Source organism: Anabrus simplex, chromosome X (genome assembly GCF_040414725.1).
Source record: "Anabrus simplex isolate iqAnaSimp1 chromosome X, ASM4041472v1, whole genome shotgun sequence".
Taxonomy (NCBI): domain Eukaryota; kingdom Metazoa; phylum Arthropoda; class Insecta; order Orthoptera; family Tettigoniidae; genus Anabrus; species Anabrus simplex.
The window spans coordinates 158,900,349-158,919,983 of NC_090279.1; the positions used below are offsets into that span (position 1 = coordinate 158,900,349).

Genomic DNA, 19,635 nt, shown 5'->3' on the forward strand with positions numbered 1-19,635 from the left:
ACTGAGTTTATTTAAAAAAATGTTGTGGAGGAACCAAAATACATCATTTCTTGGCTGTAATTTTTAGGAAAAATACTATTGTATTGATTAATCATTTCCTAATCGTACCATAATTTAGCTAATGAATATTGGAAGTACTGGGGGACTATGGGATTAAGGGTAGATTATTAGAATCAATCAAAGGCAGTTTGTGTGGACATTTGGGCTGCAGTGAAAATGGATGGTAGTATGAGTTCTTGGTTCAAGATAATTACAGGGTTTAGACAAGGCTGTAATCTTTCACCTTTGTTGTTCATAGTTCACATGGATCATCTGCTGAAAGCTATCAAGTGACAGGTAGTGATTCATTTAGGTAGAAATGTAGTAAGCAGTCTGGCCTATCCTGACAACTTAGTCTTAATGGCAAATTGTGCTGAAAGCCTGCAGTCTAATATCTTGGAACTTGAAAATAGGTACAGTGAGTATGGTATGAAAATTAGCCTTTCGAAGACTTAAGTTGATGTCAGTAGGTAAGAAATCCAAGAGAATTGATTGTCAGATTGGAGATACAAAGCTAAACTAGAAGTAACAGACGTGCAAGTAGCGAGAACGATTGCTGGTACAAACGGGTGGGAACAGTGGTAGGAGGGCACTTGGAATGGATAGATGAAGCTGTACGCATAAACCAGCTTTGGTGGCGAGGTAATGTGAGGCGTATTGAGAAGGATAGGTTACCTACAGTAAGAGAATAATGAACTCTGTTATGGAGGGTAAGAGGAGTAGAGGGAGACCAAGATGACGATGGTTAGGTTCAGTTTCTAACGATTTAAGGATAAGAGGTATAGAACTAAACAAGGCCACATAACTAGTTACAAATAGAGCATTGTGGCAGTGATTAGTAAATTGACAGAAGCTTATAGTCTGTACGTTGAAAGGCATAACTGTCTATAATGAAAATACAGTATATGTATGTATGTATGTATGTATGTATGTATGTATGTATGTAGAGGTAACAGTTCTTTTCTCTTTTTGTCAGAACTTGGTGTTCATGCCTGGAGTACCAGTCAAGACTGAGCCGACGGAAGATGAGGCGGAGGTAGTGTACTCTCATTCTCTGTCTCCGAGTGTACCATCTCGGGTAGAAGACATACACTAACTGTTGATCTCATATTATAGGAGGAGGTTGAGGTGAAGGACGAGTGTTCTGTAGAAGAAGATGGCATCAATCTCGTAGATGATCTCGTCACTGAGGAGAGGTGAGTTGTGCTCCACCGTATGTCGAATTGCTAGTCATCTGAAATATACTGCAATACATAATCATCCCCAGCTATTGGTGTTTAATATATGTTAGAGCCCGAGTAAAATCGAGGTTATGTATAATTCGAGTTGGTCGTACAAAAGTAAAACTTTTACAGAATGTGGGAAAATCCTGATTATACATTTCTCACAAGTACGTTTTTTGTGTGCATAATACATACATAATGAAACCCTGCCCCCACATTACTATTAAAAGTTACATTTAGGTTGATTTTTGAGGAACATAACCTTAAAAGCGTAGATTCATTCCCTAGTAAAGTTGACTCATCAAGTTGTAAATCAAAATATGTCATATTTGTCATAATTTTCATTTCCCCTTGTCCAGCTCTTGCGAGGTTTGGGTGTTGATGGCACTTCTCCACCATTGCATCTCCTTCCACCACTCCTCTTCAGTAATTATATTCCAGTCCAGTCTTTTTTTAAATATACTATTCTTGACAGAGTTCATCCATCTTGCTCTGGGCCTCCCTCTTTCCTTCTATCTTAGCCTCCAACTCTTGTTTTGGTATCCAGTGCTCTCCCCAGGAATTTTTGTCAGCCGGGTGGCAGGAATGAGTAGCTGGGTGGGGAAAATACTACGTAAAACTTCAATATGAAAAGAATGTCCATTCATTCCCCTCAGGGCATTAACAATGCAATCAGACAGGTAAACATTAACTGCAAAATTGAACTATTTTAGTGTTATTATCATGAACAAGATATAACAGAGTATTTTGAAATTCTAGTGTTCTATTGCTCATTCCAAATCATGTAATAGCAGACTTAGGCTTACCACTCAGTTGCTGTGGACATGTGGACTGCTATACGGATTTGTGACATTATGTTGAATAGAGGGCTCGCTTGCGATTCCACGTTAATCCAGACCCCCGCTTGTGCACGACACTGCGTGGTAGTCAATCTAAACATTTGGGGCCGATTGCAGAAACGCTATTTAGATGATGTCTATGGTTAAACAATGCCTAAGAATGGCTGCCACATTGCAGAGACGTTATTTATCACTTAAGGCGGCTACACACGTTACTGTATAACTGTGCGATTTAACTGCACCAACCAAACTGCGGAGACTTATCTCATGTGTGGATGGTAAATCGTTGCAGTTATTTCTGCTTACACAGTTCATTGGAGCAAGTTCATTTTTCTAACCAATAAAACTGTGGCGATTGCGTTTGCACAGTTTTATCGCAACATGTGGACCGTGGCGACTGCCGATTGCTCAGTTCAAGTGAGTCACTCGTTAAGATAGTGCGCGCTACAAGTTATCACAACATGTCTCAGGAAGACCAAAGCGGATATCATGAGCATTTAGAAGCTTTCATTGAATGCCATACAAATGAATCTGGTCTCTGGCAGACAAAGTGTAAAGATGATCACAATCGGAACAGAAAAGACGCCGCCTACAGTAAGTTGATTGAAAAATATAAATTAATTGACTGCAAAGCCAACAGAGACGTAGTTGTAAAAATGATTAATAACCTTAAAAGTTCTTACAAAAAAGAGTTGAACAAAGTTAAACAATCTAAAATAACGGGGTCAGGCACTGACGAGATATACACTCCGCATTTGTGGTACTTTCATCTATTGGACTTCTTATATGAACAACACATACTACATGTAATGCTAAGAATAATTTTCTCATAAAATCAACGTTAAGGCGGCTACATGTTACTGTATAACTGTGCGAAACCGATAACTGTAATGTATTATCTGCAGCGGTTTTGGAGTCTTTTTCCTGAAATATAAGATGCTTAAAGGAAATTCTGCAATATCCTTTAAATTTCCATGTGACAGTTGTATTTCCAATGTTACGCCCTGCCGGGAATTGAGCCCGGGACCCCTCTGACCAAAGGCCAGCACGCTAACCATTTAGCCATGGAACCGGACCAAACAGGACTAACGTGCTGTTATTCTGTGGTACAAAGCGTAAGTAATTTAATAAATTTACGTGTGAATTTTGCTTTCTCTGTAGTAGCCAATCTTTAGACCACACGCTGCATGTCTTCTTTTGCTTTTTCATTACACACACATAGGCCCAACACCACCAGTACGTCATCATTGTCCGTCAATGACATATTGCTTTGATAAATGTCTGATGAGTACTGTCGATCGACGCAGTTATCTGTACCATGTGGAGGCTATAGGACTTTCAGTTTTACTGCGCAGTTCATCGTTGCAGTTAAATTGCACAGTTATACCGTAACGTGTGTGGCCGCCTTTAGACACTGTCCAAAACCGATGTTCAACCGGTCATGTTTAAACACTGCCAAGAGCACTGTTTAACCTCCAATGAGAAGAGTGAATCACAATCAGAGGTTATGTACCATGAAACATGTAATTTGTATGATCATGTCGAGACGATTCCGGGAAGAAAGGTTAGTCCAACGGCCTCTCTGTGGGTCACCCGCTGCTAAATCACAGCAATGCACTTGACATGTACGGGGAGATCTTGAAATAAGGATTCGCTTTTCAAGAGACTTGTTTCTTGAGACTGACAAAGGGACAGTCCGGTAACTGTCAACTTGAATACAATTCTTGGCAACCGATATATTATATACATGAGGTATTTTCCATGGAATTATAGGTCACTTTGACTACATACATATCAGAATTACGTGTCCTGATCGTCAGAGGGCTGTCACATACATCAACCGGGAGAGATTCACTTATATTTACTGCCAAGTAAACACACATAATAGTGAAAACTAAAAAGTAGGTTGCATGGGGTTTTTATATATGTGAAACTCTCGTAAGTTTTTCATGGGACCACAAAAAAAAAAAAAAAAAAAGCTTCTTAAGCAGGAAACTTCTTAAAAGGGCTAATGCCCGAAAACTTATTCTGTACTTTGACATACATGTGAAACACACAGCCAACAGATTTCCTTGTTTGTGAACAATACCGAAATAGGCCGATATATAAGTGCTGCTAAAAGAAAGCCACAATATAAATACAGTATTAGATTATCATGACATGTATTTTTAGAGATAAAGTAAAATACTGTAATTGAACATACTGTATTATAAAAATTCTTGATAGGAGAAGGGAACATATTATATAAAACCTTGCACAAGAGATAAAAGAAATACTAAGAACATTAAAACAGTAGATGGTGACCGTACATTATGTAAATTCCATACTGCATTAGACATTAAATACATTTCTAAACACAAAAATCTAGGCTCCTACTTGGAAAAGAAATTGTCCAGGGTTGACTGTTTTTAGGTTTTTACTGCTTTCTTGAACTACAAACCACCGAGCTGGATAGCTGCAGTCGCTTAAGTGCAGCCAGTATTCAGTATTCGGGAGATATTGGGTTTGAATCCCACTGTCGACAGCCCTGAAGATGGTTTTCTGTGGTTTCCCATTTTCACACAAGGCAAATGCTGGGGTTGTACCTTAATTAAGGCCATGGACGTTTCCTTCCCATTCCTAACCCTTTCCTGTCCCATTGTCACTGTAAGACCTATCTGTGTCGGTGCGACGTAAAGCAACTTGCAAAGAAAAAAAAAAAGAACTCTAAACCTCTCCATTTCCCACATTGCCTTCCATGTGTTCTGATGCACACTGACTGAACCTTCCATAAACCACCTTAGTTTACACACCCCCCACCGACATCTGCTTCAAGTTAACGGCAGCAGACAGGACATCGTCAAATTCTTAGAGATTCTTAGAACCTATTCATAGGCCTATATCGCCCCTGCATTCCTACTAGTTGTCACAACTACGGGCGTAGTTTCTGGCTGTTTCGCAAGTACCGCATGGACAAGCCGATATTGAGTTTATTTCCCTGCTTTAATCCTCTTCATGCTAAAGGCAATGAAGAAAAGAAAGGCAGGTTCGAAGTTGCAGAAATGAGTGCATAGGAGAGTATTGGACACAAGATAAAACTTGGAAAAGACAACCAACGTGCAGAAATTCCTCGCAGAATAGGTATGAGTTGGACTGCATTCCGAAAACTAAGATTCATCCTCACCAACAAGGATGTTCCAATTAACCTGAAGACCAAGGTTTATAATACGTGCGTGCTTCCAGTTACTACTTACGGTCTGGAAACGATGACTCTGACGAAGGAAAGTGCTCGCAAGCTTCAGCGAACACAATGAGCCATGGAGCGACAAATGCTAGGGATTAGCCTTAGGGATAAGATCCGTTCAGAGGACATCAGGAGAAGAACTAATGTAACAGACATCGTAGAGAGAATAGCAAGATTGAAATGGCAATGGGTAGGACATGTAGCTCGACAAGACTACAACAGGTGGACCTATAGGATTGTTCACTGGAGACCATGGGAACACAAGAGAGGCATTGGAAGACCCCAGAAGAGATGGCTCGACGACATAAAGCTGTTGGCTGGAACACGCTGGTTCCAAGTGGCTCAAGACCGAAGACGATGGAAGCACATGGAAGAGGCCTATATCCAGCAGTGGATTGAAACAGGCTAGAAAAGAAGAAGAAGAAGATAAAGGCGCAGTAGCAACACTAGCACATCTAAACGTAAACAGTTTCTTTCTCCGCGAGAATTTTATTTCATGTCTCCTCATCCTTGTGCTACGTTCTAATAATGCGATGTAATAATTACGAGTGACGCGATAATACAATGTTGAGCTCGTATAAAGGTAAAAATAACTTTCAATTTTATGCCAACACGTGGTATCGCAATGCCTCTGAGTGCGTGTATCAGGCCCCCTCTCACCAGCACCCAGCTGGTTAACATTTGTTCAACTTCGTAGACGATCGGGATCGTTCGGCCGGCTGTTTGGCGGCATAATATGTATCAACTGGCAAGTCGGCTGTTTCCTGCATAGAGTCGGGATGTTTCTTTGTTTCGTATTAGTTTATTCACCTAACTAATAATGGACACGGAAAATCTTAACAGTTTAGTTCCAAAACGTAATTTCCTCTATGACAAGACCCATAAGCATTATTGCAACAACAACGTAAGAGAGAATGTCGGGAAGGAAATAAGCAAGGGAATGAAAAATCAAACAGGTTAAAATATTCAATTTTGTGGTAGATTAGGCCTATATGGTACTTTATTTCGCAATTATCTTTGACCTTATTTCAGAATCATATTATCATGTTGGAGTTCATATACAGTACGGTATGTCAGTACGATAATTGACATGGCTTGGAATGTACAGTATTTACCGTGAACAATTTTGTAAGTGGCATTCCCTACGGTTGTCGTTCATGTATTCCTAACAAACAGTACGGTAATGCATAAGAAGCTGCTGTGTTGTGGACAAATACATTTTTCGGTTTTTAATTAATGTTGATGCCACCTCGATTAATTACTTCACCCTGTTGCAGCATGCAACTTACTGCATTAATGTTTTATCAAACCATCCATTGTGTGCTTTGTGTTTTGCGTGTAGAATCCCACTCGATTCTATTCTGCTTGATGTAAACGGTGGAGTGGAAATTACGACTGATGGGTTCGATTCGATTCCACAAGGTGAGAGTGAGCATCTGGTGATGGTGTTGTCATAGCGTGACGTCATATGGCCTTGGCAAGCCCGGAGAGGCTCCACGACAGGCGCAAACGGTCTAACACAAGGTTCAACTTGCACGGGGACTGGAGGGTTCTAACCATGAGCTGCTTTGAGCGGACGTTTTCTATCTCAAGGGGCTCTAAAATTTGAACTGTTTAACTGGGAAATATATTTACAACAGAACACTTTAAGCGGGATAAATATACATATATCTTAATGCAACTGATTGAGGGACCAAGAATATCACACTTCTTAGGCGAGAAAACTTCTTATGTGGGAACTTCTTAACCGAGTTTCACTATATATAATCGTATAAGTTTTCAGCAACTATCAGATAGGAAAAGGCAAGTGGTGGTGATTATTGGGCAAGTGGTGGTGATTATTGTTTAAAGAAGACTAGGGAAGAGGAGCCGTGGCCATAATAACAGCCCTAGTATTTGCCTGGTGTAAAAATAGGGAAATTACGGAAAACAATCTTCATTGCTGCCGATGATGCGTTTCGAACCTACGATCTCCAGAATGCAAGCTACATCTATATGGCCCGTACAACACACTCGGTTGCACATCACTATTGCTTCATCATCCCTTTGTTGAAGCTACCGTATTTATGAGTAGATTACACTTCCGCGTACGGTGGCGTGTCGCTTTAGTGTCGATAATATTATGATGAGATTTAATTTCCACCGAAAGTGATACTCTTATCTGTGGGCTCGTGCTTAGCCATATTTGAGTAGTGTGTGGGAAGACAAACAGCTGACTGGCGTTCGGCGCACGCACCGACGAATTTCATTGGTTGCGACAAGCAAAGAGTTGCATGAAAGATACTTCTGTCTCCATTTTCAAACCAAAATTGAAACTTGAAGCGATGTCTAGTTAAACATCGACTGAACATTGTTTATGCAATGGAAGATCGTGATCGATTTAGACATTGTTTAGGTAGACGTTGTCTAAGGCTTAAAACTAGTCATCGTTTCTGCAATCGGCCCGTGATCTCTGTTGTAATTGATGCAATAATGATGACAGTAATTATTTATCATTTAAATTTACAGTATTTCCATGTTAATTTGGAACACCCAGTGACTCAGATATGTATTAATATTATGTAACTAGGTAGGTTATATTAGCCGGGCAGTCTGTAAAACCAGCTGGGTGGTGCGCCCATTAAAAAGGTCCTAGGGAGAACACTGGTATCCTTCCCTCCTCCATCCTCATAACATGTCCAGATCATCTCAGTTTATTCTTCGCCATCCTATCTTTCAGTTTTCCTACCCCTATCTCTTTTCTGATTTCAACATTTCTTACTTTTTCTGCCCTTATCTTCCCTACCGTATTCCTCAGGAACTTCATCTCACTGGCCTGAATTTTACTCTCATTTCTTGCAGCCAAAGTCCAACTCTCTGATGCATACATTAACCCTTACCCCTTGAATTAAAGTTCTTTGTGTTGTCTCTACTACTCATATTTTAAATGTGAATGTCTATCTTTATGATCTGTATTCACCGGCCCCGTGGTGTAGGGGTAGCATGCTTGCCTCTTACCTGGTGGCCCCGGGTTTGATTCCTGGCCAGGTCAGGGACTTGAGGGCTGGTTCGAGGTCCACTCAACCTACGTGATTACAATTGAGGAGCTATCTGACGGTGAGATAGCGGCCCCGGAATAGAAAGCCAAGCGACCATGTTAGTTTACTATCGCTCGAGCTTTCGTGTGCATGAGTGGACAGCTGACGGCTACACTGCCATGTAAATAATAGATTTTTGACTGACTGTCAAATAGTATCTGGATTCTACAAAGTTCCACGCTGAACCAAAAGATGGCAGTACAGTATAGCATCGTGTCTTTTGTCGGATAAGGGACGGCAGACGAACGGTGGGCGATAAAATGTCATGTCGGGCAAGGCGTGACATGCGACTGGAACAGGAATATTGTTTTGTCGGGCCTCACCCGACAGACGAGGGGTAAGGGTTAATATAGGGGTATAGTACATCTTGTACATTATCTCTTTACATTTCATACAAACTTCTTTGTTCCACACCAGGTTCCTTACATTCTGGTAGAATGTACTTCCTGCTTGTATCCTTCTGCTGATCTCCTTATCCAACCTTTCATCTTGTATTATTTCACTTTCCAAATATTTGAAGTAGGTATTCAACAACCTGCCTCATCACTGTTTTTGACTCCCCATATCATTATGTCATCTGCAAACAATATTTTCATATCCCCTCTATATCTTTCCTTTGTTTCCTTTAGAACTTCATTCAAAACCATTATAAACATAAGTGGAGACAATACACTTCCCTGTCTTAGTCCGGCTTGGTTTCTAAACCAATCTGTTCTCCCCATAGGAGTCTGGACACAACTGAAACAATTCTTATACATTCTTGATTGCCTTCCACATCCTTTACTTTCCAGGGTTTCCCACAGCTTTTCTCTACTAACACCATCGTATGCCTTCTCTAGATCAAGGAATACCATCACCAGATCTTTTCCTTATTCACACTGTTTTTCCATCAGTAATCCCTGTTGAAATCCATACTGCTCTTCTAAATTTCTTTCCATCCTTCCTCTCATCCTCCTTTCTATCGTTCTCTCCAATTACAACAGTGTAATTCCTCGATAATTGTTGCATACTTTCCTATCACCTTTCTTAAATACTGGTGTTATTACACCTTTACACCAATCATCAGGTACTTGATTTTTCCTCCATATACAGTGGAACCTCAATTCTCCGTTTTTGGAGGGACCATGAAAATAAAACGTACAACATGGGAATACGGAAAATCCGGGAATGAATGAAAACCATCAACAATTTGGCTTAACATCACAAAAATGAAATATGTATAATTATAATCTTACAAACACTCATAAACCAAATTAAACTACAGCCCCAATGGGCCTTTGCCTGCCAAGCAACCGCTGCTCAGCATGAAGGCCTGCAGATTACGAGGTGACGCATGGTCATTGTGACGAATCCTCTCCGCCGTTATTCCTGGCTCTCTAGACCAGGCTCACCATCTCACCATTAGATAGCTCCTCAATTAAAGGTAATCACGTAGGCTGAGTGGACCTGGAACCAGCCCATATATCCAGGTAAAAATGCCTGACCTGGCCGGGAATTGAACCCGGGCCCTCCGGATGAGAGGCAGGAAAGTTAGACTGCGAAACTGGCATCGAACATCAATTACCGGTACACGAGTTCAAAATCTCGATACTTTTATATTCTATTTTACAGGGGAAACTTCGCCAATTTCCCGTGAAAACTTCTTTCAGTTCAGCAACTTTGATTGGCCAAATTCTTCAAAAAATCTAATAACACCAAGCCGAACGACAATTGACCACAAGTAGTTTTTAATTCTTTCATCTAATAAAATAAAGCACATTAGATACAAAAGCGCCCAACATGATGGAGAAATCCCATCTTTTCTTATCTTCCATTCTAATCTGGTCTTCGGTATACTGTTCGTAGTCAGTTTCTGGAAATCTTGTCCTGCGTTAGTTAGGCCTACATCGACTTTTGAAGGTTTTGTTAAACTTGAGAACATGGTTTCGAATGTAATTATCGATTCTCAAAAGTTATCGAATGCTTTATATTCAATTCTGCCCGTCACTAATCCAATAAAATTGGAAAGAGAAAAAAGATATCATCAAAACTTCAGAAATTACGGCTCTTCATGTCCTTGAGCTCAGCTGGAAAGCACACTCGCAGCACGTGAGTTGGAAATGATACAAACCATTTAAATGTAACGTGAGCAAATAAAAGAACTGCGGTTTTTGACATTTTAACACAAAAACGTAAAATTCCCAGTCTTACAGTATATTAGGAACAAAACAGTAATAGGCCATCTCAAGACCTCCGATAGCTTTTTGTATGTAAGGTGCATCTGTTCTGGTCTCGATAACATAATCGTGTACGATAATATTAAATTACTAGATTTGTGTTAAAAAGGAGCAGTTTCGATTCCTGCCTGAAAGCCCAGTTACTATACAGTGTCCTGAGGAAAGTGCCGAAAACCTGTCCGGCAATACAATCGTAAAAAGTAACAATATAAACATCTAATCCTGGACATAATGTGGTCGTTTTATAGACTAAGTGTGAACGTTTGACGAAACTCGTTCCATCTTCAAGTAGAGCTGCCAAAATGCGCTGTGTCTCCTTACAATTGTTGTGGCCACTCTCTGCTTTATGATTTCCGAGATTCTGTAAACAACACCACCCAAATGCGATGCTAAGATGGTCCCTTATGTAAGTTCACTGCCGGTCGCTTTTGCAGTACGGTACTTGCTCTAATTATCGCAATGACGGGGCGTTAACGCCAAGATCCATAACTATGTCATAACCGTCCTTTCGTGAGATACAGTTTATTGAAAAAAGCTTGATTGAGGATTTAGCGTTGATGGACTGAAATTTTTGGACGGGGTTGATCCGGGAAATCGTTTCTTCAATGAACGGATAATCGAGGTTCCACTGTACACCTTAGTAGCCTATATAACCAATCTAGACCAATAAATCCTGCTGCCATTATTATTTCCACACGGATTTCATCCATCACTGCTGCTCTTCCTGTTTCCATTTATTTAACAGTCATTTCTACTTCTGCCATTGCAATACCACTCTCCATTTCTGGATCATCCCCTTTTACCACTACACTCTCTTCTGCATAATTTCTCACATTCAGGAGTTTATCAAAATGGTCTTTCCACCTATTCTTTATATCCTCTGGGTCTGTTATTGCATTTCCACTCTCTTCCTTCACTTGTTTTGTGTAGATTTTTTTCCTTTCTCTTATTTTTTAGCAATCCATACATCCTTTTTCCGCCATTTACATCCTTTTTTGTCACTTGTGTGAATTGTTCCCAACATCTTTTCTTTTTCTCATTTACCACTTTTTTACACTTACTTTTAATTTCCTGATACTTGATCTTCCTTCCTCCTTTCCTATCTCTATTCCATTCATGCCATGCTTTCTTCTTTTGTTTAACAACCTCGTTCATCTCTTCGTTCCATCAAGCTGTCTCCTTTTCGTTCGCTCTCGCTGAAGTTCTGCCACAAATCTTCTCTGCACTGCGTACAAATGTGTTTTTAAATGTAGTCCATTCTTCTTCTACACTTTCTATGTCTGATACTGTATAAGGATGTGCTGTTTTAATTCCTCGTGAAATCTTTTTATCTTTTAATTTCCATACTTTTATTTTCTTCTGTCTTATTTCTTTTACTCTCACAATTTGATCTACAGTATTTTTCAATTTTGCTATCACTACTCTGTGTTCTCCATAAAATGCCTAGGATCTTTCTACTATTCTTCTTTCTAAACCAAGTGTTAATCACAATGATTCCATTCTCCCACAAAAATCAATCAACTTATTTTCCTCACTGTTTCTTTCCCCATATCCAAATGGACCACTCACTTCTTCTTTACCAATTCTGTCCTTTCCAACCTGCACATTGAGGTCTCCCATGACTATCACTTCCACATCGGTGATTACCTCCTCAAGTGTCTCCAAGAATTCTTCCATATTTTCCTCACTCTTTCCAGTTCGGGGTGCATAAACTTGGATGAAATCTTTCACTCCTCCTTCCGTCCTCCTCAGTCGTACTCTGATTATTCTATTACTAACATAGTCCACCCTATCCATATTTTCATCCAGGATTTAGTTAACAATCACTCCTACTCCATTCTTTGTTTCACTCCTCCACTCCAGTATAGGGTGTATCTTCTTCACTCGCTTTGCCCTCCACTTGACCTCATTCACTCCCATCATTGCAACATTCTCTTTCTCCATAAAATCATTCCCTCTAATTTTCTCGGCAGGGTCACAACATCTATTATTCCCACCTTCATAATATTAACCGCTGGTTGCCCGCTTATCACAGCTCCCCCAGTACTGGGATGCCTCTTCCGCAATCTTCACCGTTCCAAAGTCTGTCTTCTCTGCTGTAGATTCCGTTGAGGTCTTTGCTTGTAACCCTGAGCTGGGACCCTTACCAGATGTTACATACCGGGTCATTGTGCTCTGGGACTCACATAGGCAGGGGCACCACTCCCTGGGTAGGGCTGCCTCCAAGGAGGATCCCTACCTGCTACCTGCTACGTACACGTATGTATGTCAAATACTGAAGCCGATGGACAGTTGTAAGGAAACTCGCTCAATGTTCCTGTCCAGCTTACTATTCACCCTTCCAGTGCTTTCAATGCGCACATAATACACTCACTTTCACTATCTGAAGCTACCAGATCATCACCTTTCATTATTGTGCAAAATATTAAATAATTCTTCTGGAATCGTTTTTCTTACTACAAAATTTACTCGTTGCAACCTTTGTTGCTTGCAATTGCAATGAGTTTGAGAAGCACCAAAATTTGGCTTGTAAATAATTAGTAAAAGAACGCAAAGAGTTGTAATGTGTCGAGGATAGAGGACATTCGTGTCATCTTCCAGAAGGAAAGGAAACTTCTAGGTAGAACTCCTCTGGTCTCTGAAAACACAAGCATATCAGAGCACGCTACACCAAACGAGCGTCAAACGACTTTACTCCTCTATGGGAGCGAAGGTGTTAAATAATAGTAACCACAAGTGCGCTCTCTAAATGTGCTGATATGTAAATGAAACAACTGTGTTAAAACTATGACACGAGCTGTAATCAACATGTTTTGTGCTGTGGTGCACAAGTCTTACAGTGCTAGGTTCGAGTCTGGGGCGGGGATATGCTTTCTTATTTTTGATCACATTGTTAATCGTTGTAGACTGATATTTTCACGGCCTGTAATTGTATACGGAATAATAAGCTTTTGGGCTTTTGCCATGTCAGAAAACAAGGTGAAATTCTTTACGTTTCACAGAGAACTTTGCTCCGCGCATCTTCAGAAGAAAATCTTGTCTGTTCACGAGCAAGACTTCTCTAATAGTGAAAGGAATGAGGGTTTGAATTTAAGAATGGTTTACTGTTGCTCGTATAGTAAGTGGTACTCTCGTTCGTTTAATGACCTTGCTGTTTATGTTTATGCACATATGATGGAACAAGGAACATCTTAATCGGAGCTAAGATGATGTCGCCACCTCTCACTCGGAAGGCTAGCGCACTGTATGTTACCTAGTTACTTCATTCCGACTGTATGGCAGTGCAGTGTGCGCAACACACAAGAATAATAACAGTGGTGTTTTACTGCTTGCTTGTGGCGCACACTGGCCTGTGTATAAGCACTGAAGCTTCATATCGATGTAAAAAAAAAAAATTACCTTATACGATTCAAACTATCAGTTTCACATTCCCTTAATTTAACCATACCTGCTACACTATGGCTGGGAGTGACACTTGTATTAGGAATACCTTACAGTACGTTACTCCTCCAGTTCGTTGTTTCATCCACTCTCCATGCCACTGTATCTTAATTTTAAGTGTCAATTTTGAATTTTGCTATACCCAATCACTCAGCATGGCAACTTAACATAGCTACTTGGTAGACTGATATGCAATAAAAGATTGAAACTATGTTACATTTTCAAAATCTTATCATCACATGGCGGGAACGATAAAGTGTTCCGTTTTTTACAAGTTGCTTTAAGTCGCACCGGCGCTGATAGGTCTTATGGCAACGATGGGATAGGAAAGGGCTAGCAGAGGGAAGGAAGCGACCATCGCGCAGACATGTGACAGCAACCAATTGGTGCATCGAAGTCACAGTTTCCAGCGTTTCCTGTGATGGGGAGTTCTCCTGTTCATTAACAAGGGTCAATTCTGCGCCAGTCTTATAAATATTTTCCCGGCCAGTTTTATTTTGCCCATCATGTATATGTGATGAACATGGTGGTTGAAGTGTTAAATGCCATTTGACTGTGCCAGCCAGGATTTTATCCCACAACTTTGAGTGTAGAAAATTAGCACCTAACTGAGTATGCCACACAGGTGATCTTTATCTCTTTTATTTGTTAAGGAAGAATATTATAAATATTTCTCTGTTGATACATTTGGTACAATTTCCAGTTTGTTGTAAATATTTTATTCTCACAGGGAAAAACAAAACTCACAAATCACTTTCTTCTTTTATTTGTTTTTCTAGGAGAGAGTGTCCAGAAATCTGCACTCAGGTTCAAGGGGATATTTCAAGACTAGGTAAGACACTTTGGAACTAAGCTAATCTTTACTAATATATAAATCTGAATGTTGGTTTGTTTATCTTTCATGTGAAAGGTACTTGACCGATTGGGCTCAAATCTGGCAACCCTATAGCTGGTACTTTCGGTGAACATGTAGGCCTATTTTTAATTTCATTGCCTAGGCCAGTTACATGATGGTGGTCCTTATGTGTTGGTATGTACTAAATTGGAACATTTATCTGCTAAATATCAAAATAGTGAGTAAATAGTTATTCTTACCACAGAATGAAGCTCGGCATGCTTTCTTCGAATTAAATTTCACACCAAATGAGGTCATATAAATTCTCTTATAACTTTAAACCATTTGCGTCATTTGACGAGCTGTGGTCGCATGTGGTGTTTTGGCAGCTCGCAATGATGCAGTGTCTCGCTTATCTTCATATGATGTTAGATTCCCTTTTGCAATAAAATTGTCACAATAAATACTGGTAGGAACTAAAAGCATGTACTCTTGGTAAACAAGTAAAAAAAAAGTCATCTCCATACAGGCCATAAAGGCCCTTGGAGGGGTGGAAGGTAAGAACTTCCACTATCTGTAACCTTGGCACTTGATGGGGTAGAGAGGTTGGCTCTACGCCCGGCTGCCTTTGCCCCCAGGAATTAACCTGGTACTCATTTTTGGTGTAGGCTGAATGAACCTCAGGACCATCTTGGTAAACAATGCTGTCTGCATTTCTGTGTGACAATGGGATTGTTGAACAACAGTTTATTTTCATTGGTATTCCGTATTCATTATGCAGTGATGATGATGATGATGATGATGCGCGTTGTTTAAAGGGGCCTAACATCGAAGGTCATCGCCCCCTCATTATGCAGTAGGATCCTGCATTGCGGTAAGGATGATGAGAGTTTGAAAGCGCTTGTAGACAGTGTTTTTTATGGCAATAATGATATTTTGGACAATGAATCGGAGTTTGAGGGTAGTGATACCAACAGTAAAAGTTATTCAAGTGCAAAGAGCGTCGAAGAAAGTGAGGATGAAAATACCACAGCAGGTCCTTCTAAATGTGTGCAGCTGGTGATACAAAAGAGCTGTAGTGAGTGGAAATTGGAGAATAAAGACAATAATCCTGATATATATATCCAAGAGCCTCCATGGCTCAGGCGGCAGCGCACCGGCCTCTCACCGCTGGGTTCCGTGGTTCAAATCCCGATCACTCCACGTGAGATTTGTGCTGGACAAAGCGAAGGTGGGGCAGGTTTTTCTCTTGGTACTCCAGTTTTCCCTGTCATATTTCATTCCAGCAACACACTCCAATATCATTTCATTTCATCTGTCATTCATTAGTCATTGCCCCAGAGGACTGGCTTCGGCAGCTGGCACAATTCCTATCCTTGCCGCTAGATGGGGGCTTTGTTCATTCCTTTCCTGACCCGGTCGAATGACTGGAAACAGGCTGTGGATTTTCATTTCATATAAATATCCAGTTCGTGGATACAGTGTTGTTTCAGAAATACGAAAAATTTAGAGTCCATCCACCGTCCGAACTTGTGATGTTTTTCGATTACACGGATCTGTTCTTTTTAAAATTATTTCAAATGAAACATTTGTACCACAGCCAGCAGTCGTTCAAGGAATGAAGTTTGGGTAAGTCATAACTTTCAATGGCATGAACGCAAAATTTGAGTGAATTATCTTCATTAGTTTGTATTTTATGCATGTTTTTCTGTAGATTATCTTAAGGCGACTACGGGTGGGCAAATTAAATCTGATTCCACAGTCAACAATGTGGCCATTTATTGTGACTTGAATGGGTTAATGATGTTCCAAGAAATTATGCTTTTACGTGTTTAAATGCTATGTTCCTTGGCATTCGCCAGTCGAGCGCATTACAACTGGGGTGGATTAGATTAGATTTTTATTCATTTCTGGTCCAAGTTCAGTCATCGCTATATTTTGTGTGTGAGGGAGACTTTGAGTTTTTACAGCCAGAACTCGGCCTGTCAATACCGAGAACATTCTGTTGATGGAAAATAAATAAAGGGTGCCTCGAAGAAAGTAAATGAGAGAGATCATATTTACTTGTGTCTCTGCTCTGAGATGATCAAACGTTTAGTGTAGAAAAATCCATGATCAAGTGTTGGTCATTGAATATTACAAGTAACGTCAAAGCACCTAGAGTTGACCCAATGTAGACTTTGTTATTGCACATGTTATTGTTATCCAACTGTTTGTGAACTGCCGCTGTCATCTAACACGGCTTCCTCTTACCATTTGCCATGGAAGTACTGAGCACATCGTGTGAGTTTGATGATGCAGCAGTCCGTTTGCTCATCAGGACAATAAAAATGTAGTTTCTAACTTTACCAATTTGGCCTTGCTAAACTTGACTGCAACACAAAAACTTCCAGAATTTTATGATTAACACCATCTTATAACAAAAATCATTTTTAACGTACATACATACATACACTGCCAGCCAAAAGTTTCCGGACAAGCATTGAAATGTTAAAGAATGGACTGAGATTAAAAGAAAACATCATACCTATGCAAGGAATTGACAAACATATATTCTAAAACTAATATTTTACAAGAAAATGATATACATATCAAACTCTCTTATCGTCAGAGAAACCCCTCTTTGCTGCTAGTACACTTTTAACTATTCTTGGCATTCTCGAAACAAGTTTTTCTAACACTGATGCAGTTATACCATATTTTCTCACATAATTAATGCCCTTGCATAATTTACGCATCCCAATTTTTTGGGTCCAATGTGGAGAAAAAGAAATGTTCACGTATTTGATGCACCCACTTCTTCGAACAGCTCCAGATGTGTTTCGAAATAAAGATGTCAAGTATTCAGGTAGCAGCCTACCTATTGCAAAACCGGGCATTCCAAATACCGGGCAGTGTGCTGTTATCAGCTGGTAGGAAATACCACTGCACTAATTCAGTGAGAGAATCAGCGCAGCTCTATTCCAGTCTTTTACAGACGTATTTTACGAGTGTTTCGGGTATGGGACATGTGTTTTCTGTGATTTCAGAATTGTTTGTTAGTCCACAGTGAGCAAGTATTCGAGTAATAGTGCATCATATAAACTCGTGGTGATCAGTTACGCTGAAACATACGGGAATAGGGCAGTGGGCCGCAAGTATTCATTGTCCGAATGCAACGTGCGCTACTGCGGTTACCGTGGTTACAGAGAAGTGCACTTCAAGCGACCAACAAGTCTCACAAAGCATTTCACGGACCAAAGAGTGGCAAGTTTCTGAAAGTAAGGGAGGATCTGCTTAAATTTTCGATTTCGTTACGCAACACTGGATATGCTGTTTCTCACGAACTGCTGTATTTTAAAGGACGAGAAATAGATGCTGCACATGGAATCAATGTCTCGAATTTGAAGGTTAGCTGAGGCTTCATTAATTTTTATGAAGAAAAATGGACTTTCTCTTCAACGAAGAACAACTTTATGCCACAAAATGCCGAATGATTTCAACTAATTGATTTTCATCGCTTTGTGATTGAGAAGCGTAAAGTGAAGGAACATTTGCTCTCCCAAATAGGAATCACAGGTCAGACGCCAATCAGTTTCTGTATGCCACAAAGTCGAACAATTGATAAAGGGATATCGAGTGTTATCGCACGTGCTACCAGAAGCGAAAAAGAACGATGTACTGCAATGCTTGCTGTAACAGTTGATGGCAGAAAGCTTGCACCTTACGTTGTTCTAAAATGAAAAACCATGCTTAAAGTAAACTTTCCGCGAAGGATCCAGGTTCTTATCCAAGAAAAGGGGTGGATGGACACTTCACTCGTACAAGATTGGATACGAACAGTTTGGGGAAATGTAGCAGGGGTCCCTCCTTCGATGCCCGGCCCTTCTCGTGTTGGACAGTTTTCTGTTTTTGGCAGTATATCATTATTATATACTTACATGAATTGTACTTTTATTAGTACATGTTCATTTTACTTAGGGCCGTATTGTCAGCTCATAACGGGAAGGATATTTTCCAGTGTCAGTACTTCAAACCCATGTGTCCAACTTACCTGATGTACCCTATTTGACTTTTCAGAAAGAATCTCACGCCGGAATTTTACGCCAAATGGCGATTAACTGCAGATGAGTTTAACCAATTGCGTGTATATTAAATTTCATGTATCTTTTAAATGTAAATAATTATAAATAATTTTTTTAATATCAGAATTCCTCGAATAATTTACGCATCCAAAGTTTTCGCCTGTATTTTTTGTCAAAAGAGTGCGTTAATTACGCGAGAAAACATGGTACTTCACCAGGCATTCTGCAGAATGTACCGCGCCTTTTCTGATGAGGAAGGACACTCTTCTCGGATTTGGCGATCCATCTCCTCCCACAGCAGCTCAATTGGATTTCAGTCTGGGGATTGGGGGGACCATTCCATTAAAGACAATTCCCCAGAGTTTTACTTGCTTTGCAGATAATTAGTGCGATAACAAGATGTGGGTTTGGGGTGATTGTCTTGTTAAAGGATAAACCCATGTCCAGTAGGTTGCTGTCTGGACAGAAGAGCATAACAAGATAAGATGGAATGTTAGCCGTTTTTATCCTGTGTTCGTTGAATGTGGTGCAGTGTACCAACTCCACTGAATGTGAAACAAGCCCAAACTATCACAGAGCTCCTTCCATGTTTCACTGTACGTGTTATACAATCAGGATGCACTTTTTCCTGATGGTGAACAACGAACATAAACTCATCGTCATTGCCCAAAACTTCAA

General features: G+C 40.2%; 1 protein-coding gene across 1 annotated transcript in view; it reads left to right on the forward strand.

The window, feature by feature from the left end:
- Nucleotides 1-19,635, forward strand: part of LOC136885993 (zinc finger protein 93) — an 85,651-nt gene that overhangs the window by 24,978 nt on the left and 41,038 nt on the right. Inside the window, exons 5-7 of the mRNA XM_067158703.2 lie at nucleotides 1,016-1,075; nucleotides 1,156-1,235; nucleotides 14,838-14,890. Coding sequence (XP_067014804.2) covers nucleotides 1,016-1,075; nucleotides 1,156-1,235; nucleotides 14,838-14,890 — 193 coding nt within the window. The remainder of the gene's footprint in view (nucleotides 1-1,015; nucleotides 1,076-1,155; nucleotides 1,236-14,837; nucleotides 14,891-19,635) is intronic.